Here is a 21,291-nt window from a genome sequence, read left to right on the forward strand (position 1 = left end):
TCGATGCCCATGCGCACTGTAGTCCAGGGGAGGAGCCACCTATCTCGTGATACTTCGAAGACTCTTCCAGGACAACAATGTGCAATCATCCGGACCCAACACTAGGCGGCGATCTATGCTACAGATATGAATTTAGCAGCCCACATGCCTCGAACTCAAGGTTTTGATGCCACAGGTTATCGGCCTCCCTGGTTAGCTTGTTTAGAGGTGTGTCAACTCTGTTGCTTGCGTTAAGACTGGTAGGGCCGATACTGGCGTGATCTTCTGTACTGCCATTGAGGGGTTTGAACCCTCTGTGCCTAGAGAAACTACAGTGGTGGGGTTGGAATGGACGTCGCTGAGCTTAAGGTTTCTCTAAACCGACAGCTTTAGGGGATCCATCTCAGTCTTCGTTCTCACCATTTCATCATCGGTGTGTGAGCCAAAGAGAGTAGAGCCGGAAAAGGGTAAATTCTGCATCTGAGCGTCAGGCTTGAGAGGAGAGTCAAAGCCATACATGTCTCCGAAGGGAGACTGACAAATCCACTGATGCGCTGATGATCGGCTTGGAGACCATCGATCCCTCCTGGACAATTTCCAGAAAATCCTCCCGGTGTTCTTTTAGGAGGTGATCCACAAAGTGGAGAATGGAATCCCACAAGGCGCAATCTTACCTTCCCAGGAGGGCTGCTTTCATGGATGTAGCTGTCGTATTGCATACTTGGAGTCCTGACGAGTCTAATCTTTTGCTCTTTTTATCAGGGGAGGAGTAGAAGATGGTGATGAGGAATGGGATTTTCACGCGGCTAATAACATCACTGAATCAGGTGGAGGGTCGTCAAATAAAATCAGCGGATCTTGCTCCGGAGGATGGTATTTCTTCTGGAGGGTGCTGATTTTGCCGCAGCTGGAGTGAGGAACTCCTCCATGGCTGGCTCAAGAAGACCCAGCACTAGCGGGAGCAAGGGTCTTGAGGTCGTGCGTTGGTGAAGAGATTTGAATATCACCGAAGTCGAAGGAGTGGGGACCACCATAGGCATGTTCAATTTTGCTGCGCATCAAACCAAAAACTCCTGAAAGTTGTTAATGTCACCAATTAGTGAGGATATATGTTGAGGTGAGTCCGACCAGGTCTGGGAGTATCCTCTGGTGGAAGAGGACGTATCCTGCTGGCGATGACGGTGGGAACGTGATCTTGACCTGCGATACGACCTTGAATGGGTGATGCAGTAGAAGGTCTCCATGGAGAGATCGATGACGTGTCCTTGATCGAGACCTCCTAGGTGCTGGTGTAACAACCTGAGGTACTACATGAGGTGGAATGACTGATGTCGGTATAGAGGGCGGAGGTGGTAGTTGAGGTGGCTGTTTAGGAGGAGGAATGGGTAGCGCCAGAAGCGGGGGCGCTGGTGGTGCCGATGAATCCGGTTGAGGAGGTATCAGGATGGGAGAAGATAGTATCTCTCTCAGAGATGGAGATCTGGAGGGAGAATCAGAGAATGAGTAGATTCTCCTCCTCTTGGAATGTCGGCTCCTCGACGTTTAGGATCTCGACGTCTACCTCCATCGTTAACTGGATTTCCACGATCTGCTCCAACGTCGACTCCTGTCAATCTCCGTTCGCTCGTGATGTCAACCAGCTTCTTGACGTCAACCACTCTTGTCGCTTTGCTCTAAACGTTGACCGCCCACTGCTGGGTGACGGCGAGTTGGAATCCCTCAACGTTGATGCATGTCTCGACGACTGTTCTCTTTGCAAGGTCGTTCGACGTCACTCATGTGGTTCTTGCAGTCAAGCGTCAATATTTGTGTGACATCGAGCCAGTCAATGACGGAGAGCATGTCAACGCCGTACATCCTCTATGTCGACCGGGAAGATCAAGTTTTCTGCCTGAAAAACGCCCCTCTCAGACCTCCCACGACCACTGGAGGCTGAGGGGAGAGCTTTGGTGGAAGATTAACCTCCCCCTCGCTCTGAGGTCCGACTGGTTTCTTGCTGTCTTCTTTCTTCTCTTTCCTTGAAGCGAATATTCTCCCTGTCATGCATGGTTCATCTAGAGAGTCTTGCAGATGTCACAGGAGGCAGGAAGGTGAGATGGTAGACAAATATAGACTTTGCGGGGGTCTGTTTTGATATTTTTTCTGTCACAGCGTGGACATTTGTCAAATAGAGATTCCATTTTAATTAGGATAAAAAATATTTTTCCTGTCCGGGAAAAAAACCTCACTCAGAGAGACAAAAGATGTTCTATACTGAAGGAAAATAACCAAAAAAGATTTAGTTCAACCCCAAGGGTCCTGTCAGAAGGAGTCTGAAAAAGAACTGATGTAACTGCCTCTGGCTGAGCACGATAGGATATTGGAAGTCTCTCTGCTCTTAAAGACATCCTCCTTTTTGTAGTCGAGGACAAACAGCCCTTCCAAATTGATGATTTGTCTTGTTTAAGATATAACAATCAGAAAAAAATAATAATAGTCAACAGTGTCAAATTGACAGCTGTGAAGGGGCTCGCACAGACTCCATCAAAAAGTCAAAACCAAATTGGGATTCCATTGAGGCATGATAAAAACTGAAAGGAGGGAACATGTTTTTCAGGCTTTTCAGAACGCTCAGAGCAAAGGACAACCAGGTATGGCTGGTCCGGAAGGCAGTGGAAAGCAGACTAGTCCTTTCAGGATATTTTGACTGTTCCCACCGCATAGCTACACTGGGCAAGCAATAATGTGAACCTAAACACGTTGGATAATAGGGCCTTCAAGGAATTCATGTTAGTCTCAAAACACCATGCGACAAACCGGTTTCACCTTCCAGAGTACACCATCTTGGTGTAGTGACATCACTCCGACGGAATGAGAGCTACCACATCTGCCGGTAGCTGGAAGGAAGTTGGGTGTGCCCTCTCCATCAGCAAAACTTGTCCCTCCAACAAAGAAAGAAGGTCTGCCCTGAGAGGAAGAAAGAGTTGGGGACACAGAGAAAGGTGCAGACGATCTGCTTACTACGACTATCTCTGCTAACCCGGGTCGCAGAGAATGACTTGAACCCAGTATTGGTAAATCTCCCTCAGAACAAAGTAATCAAGGGTATGGGAGGAAGTTAGTAGTGAACAGGAAAATTCCACTTCACCTGAAACATCTGCCATGGCCCCCTGCAATGGATACTGCCAGGCACTGATCCGTTTGCATGTCGCTGTGTTTTGCACACCAGTCCATATGAGGGGTATCCCAATGAGCAAAGATAAACTGAATCATGCAAAGGTTTCAGATGTCCAATCCCTAGACATTATTGGAAGGTCGTTTTCACCCTTTGGAGTGTCTTTTGCACGTAACAGGCATACAAAAGCTAATACCAGAGTTATGGAATATCCAGCTTTTCCGGACTCTCTGAAACTGTGTGTGGTTCACTGCCTTAGGGCTTTCGAGGAGATGTCCGTGGACTTCAGGCCCCAAGTTGAGAGGTAGCTAATAATCGCCGCCCTCAGGAAGCCAAACACAGCAGTGCCCTCCCCGACCATAGCCCATTGGGTGCGGAGGGTTATGCAAGAAGCTAGAATGGATCTAAAGTTTTTGGGTGCACATTTCACTTGTGGAGCGATGGCCTCCAAGGCATTCAACCTGGGTGCACGCCTGGAAGATATCATGAACACGGCAGATTGGCCCTTTAAGTCTGCCTTTAAAGAAGTTCGACTTTAAGCCAGTGTTGGATATGGCTGATTTGATGGTAAGTAAACTTTAAACTAGCATGATCCTTTCCTCCAGCCGGACATAGACTGAAAACTTTCCTAGCTATCATAACGGAAAATTTCAATTCCATTAAGGACTCAGAGGCGAGGCTTATCCCACCCATGGATTACTCATCCGGGAAACACTCCCTGTGGTTAGTAAGTATTGATTTACAAGTGTCAAATGATGCCGATTCAGTAAAAGTGTATTGTGCATGCACTGTGTATTGTATAGCCTTGCCGTTGTCAAGGCAAACATATTTTGCATGCTTTGCTTATTTTTTAGCCTTTTCAGCTGGGAATTTTTCGTAGGAATGGAAAATGAGAAACAGGATTCGCGAGAAAAGGGAAATGGCATGACTCGTGCGATGAAAGAGGCATGAAGGACAAAGGAGAAAGACTATAGGTGGACAATGCCCTGTGAGTGGACACCTGTTGGACTGCTTTGTTCATCGTTTGCTTTTACAATTTCCAGTGTTCCACGGGAAATGTAGTTTGAGTAAATGAAAAAGGTCTGCTATGAATAAAGTGAAAACAATCTAAAGTATAATCCTCGCCTCTGAATCCTTAATTATGATCGCTTGGAAAGGTTTCATTTAAGAGGATAGCAATTGCATTAGTTAAAAATATATATTTCCAGATTAAACGAAAGACTCACCTTAGCAACCGTGTCTGCTGCCTCTTACGTATGGATGGATTTGGTTCAAATATGTGAGGCCTTTTTCTCTTCTTTCCTGTGGCCACAGCAGCAGCTGCGGCCATCCCAACAGGTCCTGCAATTGAAGAGAAACACAGCAGAAACAATCAAATCTAGAAACTAGAAAAGCCGTTCTGGCTATGATCGCAGAGGACACATGCAAATTCTGAGGCAGTCTGCTCCTCAGTGATGACAGATTAAATTTCGATGCTTTAACTGGCAGATAGGAATACTGGGTCACTGAACAAGAAGTCAGACTCACTCCCTCATAACGTTCTGCAGCCTGACTCAGTTGTCTTAAAAAATAAAAACAAAAAAACCATTAGATTGGATCTGCCTACATACAGTCAAAAAATAAGGAAAGAGCAATAGACATGTCTGGTGGTGTTTTTTTTTTTTTTTTTTTTACAGTTTGTGTTCTCTCTATTTTTAATCTAAGTCCATATAAAGGGAAAATAGGCTGGCATTCTTTTACTTCAGAAGTGTGAGCAAAACCATCATACAATTTCGCCAAAGCTATATGGGTTTCAGCCCTTCTCCAAAGAAATTCACAAATGACCCCTTTTTATCACCCTAGTCAGATATGGCTCTCAGGCGGAATTGTCCCATTTGAGGTGCCTGAAGTGAGGTGCCAAATTATGTGTCTGATTATGTTGGGACTTAAATTATGTCATGGTTCTCATAGCAGACAGGCTATGATTATGAAAACAAAATACATTTTCAATTTGCGGATTTATATTTTTGTAAAATGTAAAACACCGATATTGATATAATCATTAAAGCGAGAGGGGTAATTATCACAATTTGGCGTAGAAAAACATGACCAAAACACCGGGATTAAGTGGTTTGCTAAGTACTGCACATTGTGACCAAACCCCTATATCCTGAGTTTGAAACACAGGCACTGAACCAGAGGTTTATCAATTGTTGTTCTTGAGTAATTAACTGCAAAATATGCTGAATGCTTCACAGAAAATATGTCCCTCCATCAGAGCAATTCCAAAGACCCTTTTCTCAGGCATTACGGAAAGAGTCAACAACTAATATTCAGAACTAGTGTTATAGGAATTTGTGCACAATGACACTGCTGGATTATTCAGAACCTTATCCCAATTCGAACATTTTGTATAACCATTGCATAAACAGGACCCCAGAAAATACAGGGCTTAAGAGTATTTGAAAGCATGACATAAATAGAGCCCTGGTATGTTTAGAGTCTAGAGCATATAATCAGAGCCTAGCTACAATGTAAATCATGACATTAGTGAAGTTTCAAAATAATTAGAGTTTCATAATTTGACACCTCCTCTCAAGTCACCTCAAATCAGACAATCTTTTGATTTGATTTTTTAGAACAAGTGGATTTCTGAAACATCCTGTTCCACGGACAATGTAGATTTTTGAAGAGATGCTTCACCACTGCTCAACTCACATTTGCAAAGTCAATGCTTACTGGTCAAGAACTGCACAAAATATGAAAATCTACCTGACAAAAATCATACCCATTTTGCAAACTATTGCTTAAAGCGGCTTGTCACAAGATGTCCTAAACAGAACTAAAATAAATAAATAAGCAAGTTCAAATTTAGCAAACTCCAGGCTGAAATACTAGGCTTCACTATGAACTAATAGGGCCACTGGGTGACCCAAGTACGGAGGTGTAAATACAACCCTAAGCAATGGTTCCTCTGCACTTTTTAAATGAAGAATTTGAGAATTCATTGCGCATCTCAAAAGGTAACAATAGAATTCATTTGTCAAACGTATTCCTTATTACTTTAAATTTGTAACAGTGCACAGAAATGTACTTAACACTAACAGTCTTCTATTCTGTAATGGAGTAACACACACCTGCCAGTTATTTTTACAACAGTTCCGTGACTACAAACTTCATGTATTAACAACTATGCAATTTAACATCAAGGCTTTGCCTTAAAGTGGTCTATAAATTAAAATAAACTTAATTTTGTTTTAAAACTAATTGCGATACATAACAACCCTCACCTAATATTACAAACATATCTCACATTTAAACACAAAAACATCCCATGTCATCGTGATTTCGCAATTGTGAGATATGTCTCACCTCTCAGTTAATTTCAGATGACCCTTAGTATGGGCAAGACAATAGTATAATGCAGTTTCAATTACATATGATGGGGTGAAGAAGAACGTACTCTCCTCTCACCAAGAGTACAGTTTATAGCAAAGTCTTCAAGCTGGATATTAAGTGAATCGGTCATTCACCTAGGGGTATCTTAATGTGCAACAACCCATATTGCATTATTTTCCTATATCTGGAGAAAGTGCTAGGGTTAACTGGACATCATTCAAGGACATGTGTAACATACTGGGCCCAAAGTAGGATCTTACTGTATGGTGCTTCAGGTACTGGGCAGCCAACAAAGGTAAGTAAACCCTATGCCAATTTAGCATACCTTGAATTTGGGAATTCAGGAAACATACCCACAGGGCATTTCCTACAGTTTGTGTAAAAAAGAAAGTACTCAATGTGGCACATAAAAAGCATTTTCATTGAAATCTTGGCAATAGTATCATAAACTTATGCTATTATTAAAAGAATAAAACATCCAATAGTGCTGAAAGTAGCCATTAGCAGAGGGCCTATGTATATGTGACACATCAAAGGAAATAAAAACTACCAAAGTAAAAATCACTTAACACAAAACTTTACCCCATCCCACCTAAAGGCACAGAAATGGTCAAATACACAACAACCACATCTCATCTGCCCAGAAACAATTCTGCAAGTTACCACCACTCACCAGCTGCTGCCAGGTGAGCAGTGACCTCGTCTGCAGCGGTAGAGTTCAGAATGTCAGAGTCATCGTAAGAAGTGTCCTCAGGCGACGATACGGAGTCTTCGTCTGCACTCATCATGCTGTGATCAGTGTATGTAGCCACATGAACCTGCTGGACCTGCTGGGCCACTGCATGAGCTTCAATGGTGTCCATGTGATCAGACTGGTCGTGGTCCTCCATTAATGACTAATATGGAAGCAAGTAAGAAGAGCCTAGAAAAGGGACATAAAGAAAGAGAGGAGTCACATCACTTAAACACAATTAACAGGCAGATGAGAAATAAAACAATGGGATGACATTTGAGTACAGCAGTATTACAATAACAGTCGGCTAGAATTGAACAATCTATGCCGCAGCATTAGTGGCAAGGTGCACTACATATAAAAAATGAAAAAAAGCTTTCAGGACATTTGAGTGACATTGTAATCTAAAGGGATTACTACGGATGTGCTTATGGAAAGGTGACAGCCAAACGCTCCTCTTCAAATTACGCAAAGCTCTTTTTCATTTTTATCTGTCTTATTACCATCCATTACTTATCCCTGAAATTGTGTTACTATAGTAGATTTACAGAGGTATGTGAATTATCCATTGGTGAACAATAAACAGCAATTTCGACTGAAACTTACGCGGTCTTTTGGGGCTGCTATACTATGTGAAACCCTGCTTTTTTTTTAAATCGCCCACTTTCCAGGTTCACAACCTCCAAGTATTACTAAAAACGTGCATTTATTGAAAAGGAAACAACTGCATTGGGGACAATCTCATAACCTTCAGTTTAAAGAACATAGAGGACACAATATTTATACTGATATTAGCCCTAAATTAGGATGTAAATCTGTTAATAACTGTTCCTCCTCCTGGAGACACTCCTCCTTCTCCCTGTAGACACCCCCCACCCCACCCCACAATTAATTTTGATGGGCCTCAGGGGCTACAGTGCTTAATACCGCATGATAGAGAAAGGTACATGTATGGCATTTTTTTAAATGGGTTACCTGGTGGAAACATTCTTCACAAATATTTACGTTGCAGATGTGGACCAGCAAATCCAGAATTATGGTTGAATTGTATGAATAATAATAGGATGTTTGTTTTCCTACTGGCGTTTGTCTCGGTTTAGAAGTATGCAACTACCTGACTAAGTTACCTTTAGGGTTCTCTACAGAATTTTAGATCCAACAACACCCTTGATTGCGTTTGCTCTGTCCTGCTTTTCAATGGGAGTATGGAGAATTAGACTGGGTAGCCTTGGGCTCCGAGAACTGCACTGCATAGTCTAATGTTGTTGGTGACATGATCTGTATAACATTTTAGCTCTACCCTCTGATTTATCGACGTTCCCATATGAGGTGCCACTGGAACCCATAAATACAAGCCAATGGCTCCAGCTACACGGAAATCCCATGACTGGTAACCTAGCTACATGAGAAATGTTTATTAATTATTTTTATTATGGCTTTAAGTATTTTATTGATTTTGTTCTTATGAACATAATGTATTCTGTGTGTACTTTTACAACGGCAGTTGAAGATTAATGAATATGATGGTAATTAAATTGGTACTTCAATCCAAGAATGGAGCAAACTGATAAAATATGACATTTTATTAAGGAACCATCAAATTGGGTATGAAGACTAGGCTCATGCCAGAAAATTTAATTTCACAGAATGGGGCAAAATAGGTCAGTTCGAAAGGTATTTTTAATTAAAGAAACATGCTCACAGACCTCTGATCCCTTCAATTACCAAACAGGCTGAAGCAATGAGAAAACATGGGATGACATGTATTTGTAACATGTACCCGGATAATCAAGGGTAAATCCCCCCCCCCACCCCACCCGACATATTTGTATATTTTAGACTTCGGCATACTGACATACTTAAACCTCCCATCAGACACCTGGATTCCTGCGGACAAAATTAAATTCAGTTGACATGTAACAAAATGTAGGTGGCTAGGCTCTATAATGTCACTAGGACAGCCATAATAGCACCAGCTATAAGGAACCACAAACATGATCTTGGGCAGTGGTTCTTGGACCCCAGGGGGCCCACAACGCCTACACAGGGTGCTAGCCATGGTACAGAAAAGAAAATATTTGCAGAATATATATATTTTAGCTCAATTCTCCTCCCATAAACGACCTCCGTTGGGACAGAAAGCACTTACGGGGGCTGATTACTGTTGATTTATTCACAGCAAACTTCGCACAAAGAAACAGACGCGTTTCGGTAAAGACCTTTCTCTAGGTCTACCGAAGCGCCACACAGTCAAAGTATTAAACATACATTCCCCCTCATGGACACAAAAAAGGGACTGCCACAGAATCGCGGCGTCCCGGCTCAGTTAAATCAGCGCCATCTTTAAATGTCAAAATTCGCACATTATACATATAAATTATAAATATAATTAATCTGCAAGGTGAAAATTATATTAAATAATGCCCACAAATGGGCCTTCACCAATCAAGCCCTGAATGGGCACATGGGGTAAGATATTAATTACAAATTCATAATGCTGTGATCAACTGGACTGCTTGCCGCCTCCAAATTAATATTCACACATATACTGGCAAAATACACACAGCAAAATAAAGAGGGAAAAATGTGTGAATACACCGCGAGTTAAACCACATAAGCTAAAACTAAAACAGCCAATACATGGCTACTTCTTGCAAAAATTATTACTTGTTCAACCATGGGCACATTTCATCAGATTAAACAGTAATATAGCTATCTAGACATAATACCAGATTCTTGGCAAGAGTAAGGGATCATTCCATAAGAATTATTACTACAGTTATCACTCCCCAAGATGTATGGCAAGTTCTTCGCTACTATTGAGACCACGTGGAGTCTTGGTCTGAAGATCAATAATGTACCGCAACTTCAACCTCCATAGTCTCAAAATCCTGTCACCACCCATGGGATTGCTAGGCACATGATCTAGACAAAAATTGCTCAAGTCGTCCTTGTTGCGCTGATGTTCTTTATCAAAATGACGTGCAACTGGGTAAGCCTCACCCCCCTTTGCTATTGCCCACATGTGTTCAAAGTATCCTGATTTTAGCAGGATAGATAGAGCTGCCTACATAACGTAGGCCGCACGGACACGTTAGACAATACACTGTATAGGGGGTACTGCATGTGAAAAACTTCCTGATATTTCTGCGAATACCCACAGTTGGAATCTCATAGGATAAAACACTTTTGCTAGCCTTGCAGGACTTACACTTCCCACATGGGAAGAAACCCTGCATAGATCCAAACCCAGACTTTGGTTTATCTACAAGATGACTGCGTACCAGATCATTTTTTAATGATCTTGCCTTCCTGAATGTAATGAGGGGATTAGATGGAAGATCTTCTCCTATAACCTCATCAGTCCGCAGTATATGCCAGCTCCTTTTAATGATTCTTTTCAAATCTCTCGCATCCCTAGAGAAAGTGGTGATGAGACAAAATGTACCCTTACTGTTGCTGGAATTACTGCACTGGGGATCCTTATCCTTAAGTAGATTTTTTTCTAGGGAGAGTTTGGCCCTGTTATAAGCCTCCTCCAAAATTTGCTGACTATAGCCACAAACCTTAAAGCGTTGAATGCTCTCCCTTGCTGCCCTCTGGTATTCACGGTCATCTGAGCTATTCCTCTTAATACTGAGAAGTTCCCCCATAGGGGATACTCCTCAGCAAATTGGGGGGGTGGCTACTTGAAGCTTGCAGGACAAAATTCCCCGCGGATGCTTTTCGATACAATCTAGTCTTGAGTTGACCTCCCTCAACATAAATATTAAGATTGAGATAGTTCACACACACTGCTGACTTCCCCAGAGAATTCGAGATTGACCTCATTCTCATTAAGGACCTTGATGTACTCTCTGGCCATCTCGGATGGCCCGTTCCACACGATGAACAAGTCATCTATGAAACAGTACCATCCGACAATTCGCTTGGTCTATTCCTGATTGGCCCCGCCCCAGTCCACCTGCTCCTCCCATTAGCCCACGAACAAGTTTGCGTAAGTGGGGACAAAGCAGGTGCCCATGGCCGTACCTGAGGTCTGTTTAGACAGTGGAGTCTGAAAAAGAAAAATGTTGTTAACCAGACAAAATCTCGCAAATTCCAATAGCAATGTACTATGCTCAGTATACTTCAATGGGCGTTACTCCAGAAAATATTTCAGGGCCACCAGGCTATCCTGATGTTCTATTGAAGTATACAAACTGGTGATATCCATCCAGAACCATCATAGTATATCCCTCCTCCCACTGCAAGGACTCAATCTTGCTCAACAGATCTTTGGTGTCTCTAATGTACGATTGTAAAACCTTCACATGTGGAAGAAGGAAAAAAAAAACATAGATGGACATATGTTCAGTAAGACTGCCATGCGATGCCACAATACACATATACATATATACACACACACACACACACACACACACACACACAATGTAAAAATAAAAAATATTGTGTAAATGTGATTGTACTTAAAATTGGAGGATAAAAAGTAAGATGGTATCTATCCTCAGTCTGATTCCCAGGAGCAACGCAAGTACATCATATAGTCAGTCAGTCAAAATAACTTTATTCGATTCTTAAGAATCATGTGTGTCGAGAATCAGAAGCATTTTAGAACCATACAAAAACTGAAATGTGCCATATAAATGCACTGATTGTAACAAGCTGTAGGTACACAAAAAAGTCCAAATAGGTTACAGCTTTTATTACAGTGATGCTTTAGGCTATGTGTTACTTTGGGTGCAACAGTTGCAAAAGAGCCAAAAAAGCACCCCTGGCTGCTTGTTTAGTAGTAAAATATGTCAATAATAGGTGTTCAGTGCGTTTACTTGAGCTTTTGGCCACTGTGCCACTGCACCTGCTGCACCATTGAAATCATGACCCTAGTGCCTGCAAGGACAAATGAGGAAATCGTTTATATCCAGTAATATAAGTGTTCTAAAATAGGCACAGTGGCAGACTGAATACATAATTGTGTAGCTTAACACAAAAACGTTCATAAAAAGCGCCTTCAAACTTATCCAACACTCCAAAACGAGTTGCCACAGATGTCATAAATAAAGCATATGGTTTCACATCAAAGTGACAACCAAGCATTGTTAAATTGTGTTACAATGTGGTGGTTTATTTCCTGTGAAAAGATCTTATCCCGTGATTGACAGTGAATGTGCTATAAACAGTGTAAATTGCTCAAGATCACGATTTGTTAGGCTAATGCAAAGACTGAAATGTCATTTTGTACTTTGTTACTAAAAAGGCAGTTTCCCAAATTAAATTGTCTCACCGAAGAAGAGGAATTTTGTAAAACAAAATTGCAAATGTTTTGTGCAGCTGAAGAACGAGATGCCCTTTGAAATGGCTCAGCCTAAAATAAATAAAAAAATGAGAAAGGGCACAAGGAGGCTCCACGGAGAAAGTACGCTGGATTCCTCTTTCCTATAAATGTTCTCAATCTGAAGTCAGCCAAAAGCAAAATAAACACCAGGCTCCGACGAAAACACAGCTCAACATTTTACCTTAGCCTTTGATTACCCAGCAAATGTGACAAGATAAGAAGAAGATTTAAAAGCCTGTTTATTACAGAAAACGAGTTTGTGGAAGAATACTATAAACACAGCTTTAGTATGGGGAGGTATTAACTCGAGCTGCGCAGCCTAAAGCAGACAAAGACAGCAAATGGAAAGACAGAAAATGTGAGTTACAAACCACAAAGCCAATAGCAAGCCTCAGGCGGAATGCATTCCCAGTTAAACTTTCCTAAAGTCCCTAAGATGGCTTTAGCATTGCCAGACTGCTTGACTGGCTTTAGCATTGCCAGACTGCTGTACTATCTGGTAAAGTGAACAACCGACAATGGGCGCCCTCCTTCTTGCGGGAATGCTAGGTTTTGCCCTCGTCTATACAGAAAAGTGATCTAGGAGAACTAATCCGGTACTGAGCACTGGCTTCGCAGTAAACTATTTATACAGTATAAATAGTCCCAAATCAACAAACCATGCTGTTTAAAGAAGTGAATGTAGCCCTCCTGCATGTAACAGGTATAATCAATACAGGTGCATTCTACTTACCCACATCAACACAGTACTCGACTGGGCATAAGGAATTACAGGCTATTTCCTCTCCCCTCACCTCCAGTAAGGAGTTATCCACTGCCATCACTCAATGATGGACTGAGTGGTTGCCTATACTTTATAGACACAGCAGGAGACATTTGGTTGGGAATCCATAAGATTGATAGAGCAGAATACTAAAATAAACCAAGAGCACAATTCCATTAGTGGCAGACTCAGATGCTAAACTCCAAAATCAAGTACACCTTTGCCTTATTATGTCAATATCCCCAATCCAATCTTCAAGAAATACAACTGAGCCGACAACAACAACAAAATAATAAATAAATACAAATTATAAAAAACAAAATCTGCACCTCGCTCACCAAAGGTCACTCAGCAATCATTTAGACAGCCTCATCTGTTTGCAGTCAAAGTTGAGACTTTGATGAAGCTTGGCCCATCACATAAAATAGAACCTAATCTCGTTTTTTTCACAAAAGGCTACCATGTCTACCAAAGACGGCATCTGAGAAAACACTGACAGCGGCACTATAATACCTACCAAAATTAACCTAATCTTTATATAGCAATATTTACTCATCCTATAGGGGGTGCTTATATAGTGCAAACTTAGCTCCGCATAGTAAGAAAGTATACATGTTCCAAACTGGGCGGAAGAAAGCCAAGCAGGCATTTTTAAAATGCAAAGCTTCACCTCTATAAGTGAAACATGCAGACAAAAGTACTATACAGTAGACAGAAAAGAGGGTGATAAAGAAATTTAGGGAGGAATGAAGAAAGTGAAAAGATGGTTTTGAGGTCTTTCCTGAATTGCACCACTGTGGAAGAAAGCAAGGCGGTATTAAGGGAGGTCTATGCACTATGTACTCCCAAAAAACGATTTGGCACATACATTCTACAAGAGATGTGCTCCTTCTAGTGCTTGTGCCACCAGGTGTGCTCAGTTTAAAAAGTAGGTGGTCAAGGATTTTTTTTCTTTGAAGTGAAATTATTTGTATATCACAAAGCAAATTTTACACTATCCTGGCAGGGAGTGCGACCAGATGGAGATCCTTCAGATAGGACAGAGGTGTCTTAACTCACTTTGGTTAGAGATTAGCCAAACCAAAGGAAACGCAATACCTGGTCACCTCGAGAGCACGAAGGAGGCAATTAGCAGATCTATAAAATGTCCAACTCCAAAGTGATAGCAGACATGCCGGGGTACCAGCAAATAACATTTGTCTGTATGCCATTTATATTTTTAAAAGAAAAGTGAAAATAATAAGACTGGTACAACCATGTCACAAACTTAAATCGGAGATAAGTGAAAGAATACACAAGTCTGCTATGTAAAACTAAAACAAAGCAAGGTCCTAACAAAACTAAAAAAGTAGAGAAGCAGATCGTGGAAAGAGAAAGTGCTTACCTGGGAGAGTATCTAGGTGTCTCAGGTATATTCTTGTTAGGAAAAGTCACAGCTGATGTGCTGGTTCAAACAGACAGCACATAATTGATGGTTGGAATGGACTGATCAATCTGACACCAATCAATCAGGAGGTTTGTAAAGCGCAACTCTCACCAGTGAGGGTCTTGTGGTGCTGCAGGGAGGTGTGCTGGTGATGAGTGTTGGGGTAACAGTCTTTCTGGCTTCGGGGGGAAACCTTCTGAAAGTCTTTTGAAGCGGGAGGTGTGTGTGAAAGCATGATGAGGATACATCGCTGATCTGACGATTCATTGTGAGCGAGGAGTCCAGTATGATCCAGATGTTGCGGGCATGGTGTGTGGAGGAAGGGGGGGGTTCCCAGTCGGTGGGCCACCAACAATCATCCCAGGCTGAGGAGGTGGGTCCCTGGCTGAGTACTTCAGTCTTCTCAGAGTTGAGTTTGAGGCAGCTGTCTTTCATCCAGGAGCCAACGGCTTACATCACGTGAGAAAGTTGTTTCATGCGGTTGTGGGTTCGTTGATAAGGGAGAGGACAAGCTGGGTGTAGTGTGTCTCCTTCAGTGATGTTGAGTCTGTGGTTCCTGGTAATGGCAGCGAGGGGAGCCAAGTAGACGTTAAAGAGGGTGGAAGTGAGGGAGGAGCCCTGGGGCACTCTGCAGCTGATCTCTGTGGGTTCCGAGAGGAATGAAGGTAGTCTTGACTCACTGTGTTCGGCCGGAGAGGAAGGAGTGGATCCAGTCCAGGGCCTTGTCGCAAATGCCGGTGTCGTGGAGTCCGTGAATAGGATGTAGTGTGAGACAGTATCGAAGGCAGATGAGGTCCAGCAGGATAAGGCCTGCGGTTTCGCCCTGGTCAAGGAGGGCATGGATGTCGTCTGGGGCGGTGAGGAGTGCAGTCTCAGTGCTGCAATTGCTTCAGAAGCCGGACTGGGAGATGCCCAAGGCGTGGTTCACTTTGATGAACTCAGAGCTATGCGCTGATAGCTTTCTCAATGACCTTGGCTGGGAAGGGGGGCAGGGAGATGAATCTGAAGTTTTTGAGGTTTGTCGGGTCGGCGGACGGCTTCTTCAGCAGCAGATTGATATCGGCGTGTTTCAAGTCGTCTGGGAAGGTGGTGGTCTCGATGGAGCAGTTGATGGTGCGCTGAAGCTTGGGGCGATGAAGGTACTGTTTTATGGAAGATGTGTAGCAGGCAAGGGTCCAAGGAGGCTCCGGAGTTGACGCTCTTCATGGTCTTGAGTGTGTCTGTGGTGACCGGAGTCCAGTTGGGCAAGATATTTTGAGGTGGGGCGTGGATAGATGCAGTGGTGTCAGGCATGGTGGGAGGGTCTTGGGTGTCGAAAAAGTCATAGATCGGCCTGATTTTGTGGTAGAAGAATGTGCCCAGTTTGTTGCAGATGACATGGGAGGGTGGGACGTCTGGTCTCACTGTTGGGCCTGGCTGAACTCCACGATGAGCACAAACAGTTCTTTGCTGTTGTGTGCGTTGGCGTAGATTCGGTCTTGGAGCGATGTTTTTCTTGTGGTTTTGAAGAGGTGGTGGTGACGGCGCTTTTGACGGTTACGTGGGTTTCCGGGTTTTTTTTTCTCCATCTATTCTCGAGTCGTCTGCAGGTGCATCAGGACTCGTGAAGGGCGGGAGTGAACCAGCTGTCTTTCTTGGAGTGTTGCTTGCTGTGAGCCTCCTTGACAGCAGCCAGGGTGCCGGTGCAGTTGGAGATCCATTGGTGGAGGTAGCGAGCTGAGGCGTTGGCATCTGCTGAGGTCGGCAGAGTGGTAGCGCTGAGAAGGGTGGAGAGATGTTCTTTGGTGACCTTGTTCCAGCTAAGACAGGGGATTGGAATAAAAAGGAGTCACCCTCTAGACAGTTTATGCCTAAACCTCCCCACTCAAACTAGTGTCCCACCAAGAAAAAAGTCTCTGGTAATCTTGGTAATCGCATCTTGGTAACATAGTGACGGGTCACTGGTGTCTGGTTATGCACACGGGCCAGGATTCACTGGAGGCTACGGACCAAATAAGGGCTGTTCCCCATCATTTTCAATGGCCACTGGAATTCGCAATTGTGCGGAAGCTGACATTTTCGCATAGTTATACATTTACCGCATTTGCCACCACAAAATCCATCATCTGCAGATTTTAACATAAAACAAATGTTGTTGTTTCGAGCTCAAACAGTTCCAAAGTAACTAAAATGCACCGACACCTGTTGCCTTGTGTTGGAAGGCCCTTTCAAAAGCTGAAATGGTGAACTTGCTGCTTACTGCTAAATCGGTGTGTTAAATTGGTACAAATGGGGTTCATAAGGAAGAGGTGTGGCGCCGCGGCTAGGGCGGCTGACTCCGGAATTTAAGTATCACGGTTCGATCCTCGGCACCGGCGGCAGATTAGCACAGCACCATGTGACTCTGGGCAATAGCTTCCTTAATCTTCCTGACGGCCCCCAGCGCCTAGAGACCCTTACGGGTGATTGTGCGCTTTACAAATGTGGATTAATATTATTATTATTATTATAGCCAATGCCCAGTGTTACCAAGTTTAAAAATGATTAAAAAAATTAAGTAATACTATTACAAAATGTGTCGCATTTATGACGAATAACTTGCCTTTTCTTCCTGTATTATTTACTCTACTGTGTCGCATAATTTTGCCCACTCCTGTCAATAATTCCAACTGGCCCCTACAATGAGCAACAACTTCATAATATTCAGTCTACATCACTCTGCTCATCATTCCCAGACACAAAACACATTTGATCTTGCACTCATTGGTAAGCTAACGGTTGACGTTTTCTCTGCTTCCAGTTCCTCCTCAGTTAAATCACCATGTTTTACCCCATCCTCTCCGTCAAGCCAGCAACATAGCCAAAACTCACACTGGTCATCTGTGGTCATTTATAAACATAAAGTACATACTATCCTCAACCCACCTAAGAACAGCAGCACACACATACTTGTCTTTGCTAGGCTTGACTTTGGCACCGTCATATTAACAGATGTTCCTTCATCACTACTTGCACCACTGACCTATGCTCTACACTTCACAGCCAAACGTTTAACTTCCACCACGAAATTACATCAAGTCTCCACTACACGGAGACTTGTGCTGCCTCCCCATTGAAGCCAAAACTACATTTAAAGTTGGCTGCCTGAAGTACAAAGTGTTTCGCCTGAAGTACAAAGTGTTTCATCTGAAGAAGGCACATTCTTCAATGGATACGCTCACCATTTCCAGAGATCAGAGAATACATAGAGGGAAGGACTCGCTTCTCATAGAAGTTCTGAAGTTTAAAACAACCCAGGCACTCAAGGGCCAGAAAACACAGCTTTCCATATCCCTGTTGAGCCCCTCCGTCCCAACGCTGTTTTCATCTCCTGCAGGGAGCTTAATACAGAACCTTAATATGTAGACACTTTTGAGGAATATGTATGTGAGTGGCATGGCTATAAAGGCCTCATTTGTAATATGGCCTGTTCGTGGGGGAGGGGGTCATGTGGCTCAATTAATTGCACATGCAGTTTTCACAAAACCACTCTGGCTGGCCATCAGCTATTATAGTTCAGTTAGAGTACGAGCACAAAATGTCTGCAGTTGGCGCTTGCACACCATTATTTTTCAAAATAAGCCAGAGTCATAGTGGTGGCAACAAAAATACAGTTGTCCGTTTGAAACAAGCATTTGAGACTAAGCTATTTACTGAAGAGTAAAGGGCGCAGGTATCTTATTTGGTTTCACTTACAAACAGTTGAGTCCTTTCACCTTGTGCTCAGTATTTAAGGTGGTAAACGCGCTACCAGACTCATTCAGTTAACGTTCACAGGCAAGCTAGTGCACTAATCATTTAACTGTTGGCCCTTCACTTCACCATGTTCAAGTGATTAACCTAAGCTGCGAGGTCTTTCCCTTCCATGACATTCCCAAGGTCCCTAAGCAGAAGGACCCCATTTCCGGTAACATTGAATCACTAATGCATGCCTGATTGTCATACACTTCCGGCAGCATGGCCATTAAGTGCTACTCGGTGGACGCTATCCAAGCCAATATTGCTGGCTTTTGCATAGTGAGAAGGTCATTAAGCTTTACCAAGACAAGCATAACAGGTAGGAAGGAGCACAGCAAAAGCCCAAAGGCCGCCGCGAGAAAAGGTGTAGCAAAATGCATCAGTTAAAATATAACATGTTCGCAGTACATTAAGAGCACAGCTCGAGACATTGAAGCTACCCTGACACAGATATAACAGATGCCCATGCAGCTATCAGGCACAGTATGGTGGTGGCTGTGGCACAAACGTCATCAGACAACATAAAATGATTACATAAGTTACTTTAACCATCCTTTATTATTAATTCATAGAAGGCTATCACGGAGGCCTTTACACAGCACCAGAACAAAAACGTAAACTAGTCTAAATATGTTTCCCTACACGGACCTTAAAAAATATCACTATATTCAGAATGTAAAATTACTACACATCAAGTCACAAACATTTTACTTTGTATCCCAAATCTTCAACAGCCTCCGACTGTTCCCCTCATTAGTCTGAGTTTCAAGTGCTAAAGGCGGTACTTGTTCCTCAGTGTCAGGGTGCCTGGACACTGTAAAACACCAAAGGAGAAAGACCACAACTGATGCAATTAAAGTGCAGTGACTACCAACTGTCATGGGACACCCCAAGCGGATTTCTCAAATAAAATAGAAACAGGGGTTGAATTGTGAAGTGTCTGATAAATGGAATTTCGAACTTCTCCCAAAACTCCTTTGGAAGGAGTTTTTTTATTAAGACATCCGTGATTGTCGCATTAAGAGGAGCAGGGAGTAGAGCTAGCAACTCTGATAAATACAACAGAAAGGACTTTCACGTTGCGAATTCTGCGACAAACACTACAGGAAGCAGCTTTAGAATGTGAACTCTAACAAATACCAAGTTGAGAACCATGAAAAATGCAAAAGAAAGGGGAGTTACATGTTCAAGTAACTGGCAAATACAATAGCAAAAGAATGCACATTGTAAACTCTGTGATAAGTTTCTTTTCGGAGTCTGGCAGCAGAAAGTGTCGGTTTCTCCACGGCGGGATCAAGGTTAATGTCAAGGTGTGCTTTCAGTCGCCCTATAATGATGGGATTCTTTAGGCAAAACCCAAATGGTCATGTTTATTTTCACATTAAAGTCCACGGGCCTGCTTTATTAAATGTGGTGACAAAGGCAGTGGCCCTTTCAGTTTAGTGAACAACTTGTCAAAGCATGTTGACTTGACCTAGTTGTGAAAACGCATGGTTTCCTGTTCCCATATAGGAGCATAGCTGGTTTTCAGGATTAAAGCCTGCTGATGCACAAATTGCTGCATGGCACCTCCCAGATAATGGTTCCAGACACCATTTACAGGGTTAGTTGCCCGATTATATTTCTTTAGGGTATGTCATTTACACCCTGGGTAATCAGCAAGGCCTTAACGAAGGGGTTTCAATTTGTAATTCGACCTGAACTCTTGTAAATATGTGACACTTGGAGAGCAATAATTAGTTGTGTGTCCATTAAAGTACTTTTTTGATTTTACGGAAAAAGATATGGTTGGAGATGGATTTATTTTTTGGGTTGCTTATGTACAAGGTTCTGGCGCACAACATTTCCTAAGGGTGGAATTCCTATAGCACGATGCCCAGGACATATTGTTTGGGGTCAAGGGCAACAAGTTTTCATGTGCATTATGTCCTTGGGACAAGTAGGCCCAACCCCCTGCAGCACAAACACATGGGCTGTCAGTTTGCAGTACCACATTATTGATCAGGGAAGGGCACGGTCTGTAGTTAAGGTAATATTTTTGCCCATATGTTAATGCAGGACAAGAAATGGTACTCCTAGAAAAGATCTGTGAACTGCATTTTTGCATGAGCAAATATGCATGTGTAGATTTTCTCCTGCGAAAATCTGAGTATTTGTAAGTTCACTTTCCCTTCAACCACTTTTTTCCCAACTCTGGAAGGTTTACGTCTGCCATTTTCCAACATTTCTCAGTATGGGAAAAGATTAGAGAAGAGTTGTTGAAAACCCTTAAAACATGAAAGTTAGTAGATTTGCAGAGACTCAAAAGGGCATTCTAACCATGAAACTATTGCCTAGCACTACCTTCAGCCCCAGTATGTAGATCTGCGGAAACGTGGCAACATAACGGGATTGCAAGTATTCAAACAGTACTATGGTATAAGACCTGGCATAATCAGAAATGCTATATCAGATCTTTTAGAATGAGATTGCTGCCATAATTTGTCACTGCACTAAATGGCACCAAAGGGGCAAGTGGATTTTGTTACAGGACAAGTCGATTTATGCAGCGACCTACCCCATGGACAAGTAGATATTTTATTAAATTCCATACCCCTACCAGATATTATATTGTGAACTCTTTAATAAATACACTACGAAAGGATCCTACATTGAGAACAATGAGTGACATTTGTGAACTCTTTGATGAACACCATTGGAAGGGGTATACTTTTTTTTTTTAACAATATGAGACCTTCCGACACAGATCTCCGCTTCAGGAGGTGCT

The 21,291-nt window shown here is 42.7% G+C and overlaps 1 protein-coding gene across 5 annotated transcripts in view; it reads right to left on the reverse strand.

Moving 5' to 3' along the window:
- Nucleotides 1–21,291, reverse strand: part of NRF1 (nuclear respiratory factor 1) — a 547,404-nt gene that overhangs the window by 503,223 nt on the left and 22,890 nt on the right. For all 5 annotated transcript variants that reach the window (XM_078677627.1, XM_078677621.1, XM_078677613.1 and 2 more), the window contains exons 2-3: nt 7,185–7,433; nt 4,360–4,474 (exon numbers count right to left, since the gene is read on the reverse strand). In XM_078677627.1, the coding sequence (XP_078533753.1) occupies nt 4,360–4,474; nt 7,185–7,401 (332 nt within the window). In that variant the 5' untranslated portion in view covers nt 7,402–7,433. The remainder of the gene's footprint in view (nt 1–4,359; nt 4,475–7,184; nt 7,434–21,291) is intronic.

Source organism: Lissotriton helveticus, chromosome 1_1 (assembly GCF_964261635.1).
Source record: "Lissotriton helveticus chromosome 1_1, aLisHel1.1, whole genome shotgun sequence".
Lineage (NCBI taxonomy): Eukaryota > Metazoa > Chordata > Amphibia > Caudata > Salamandridae > Lissotriton > Lissotriton helveticus.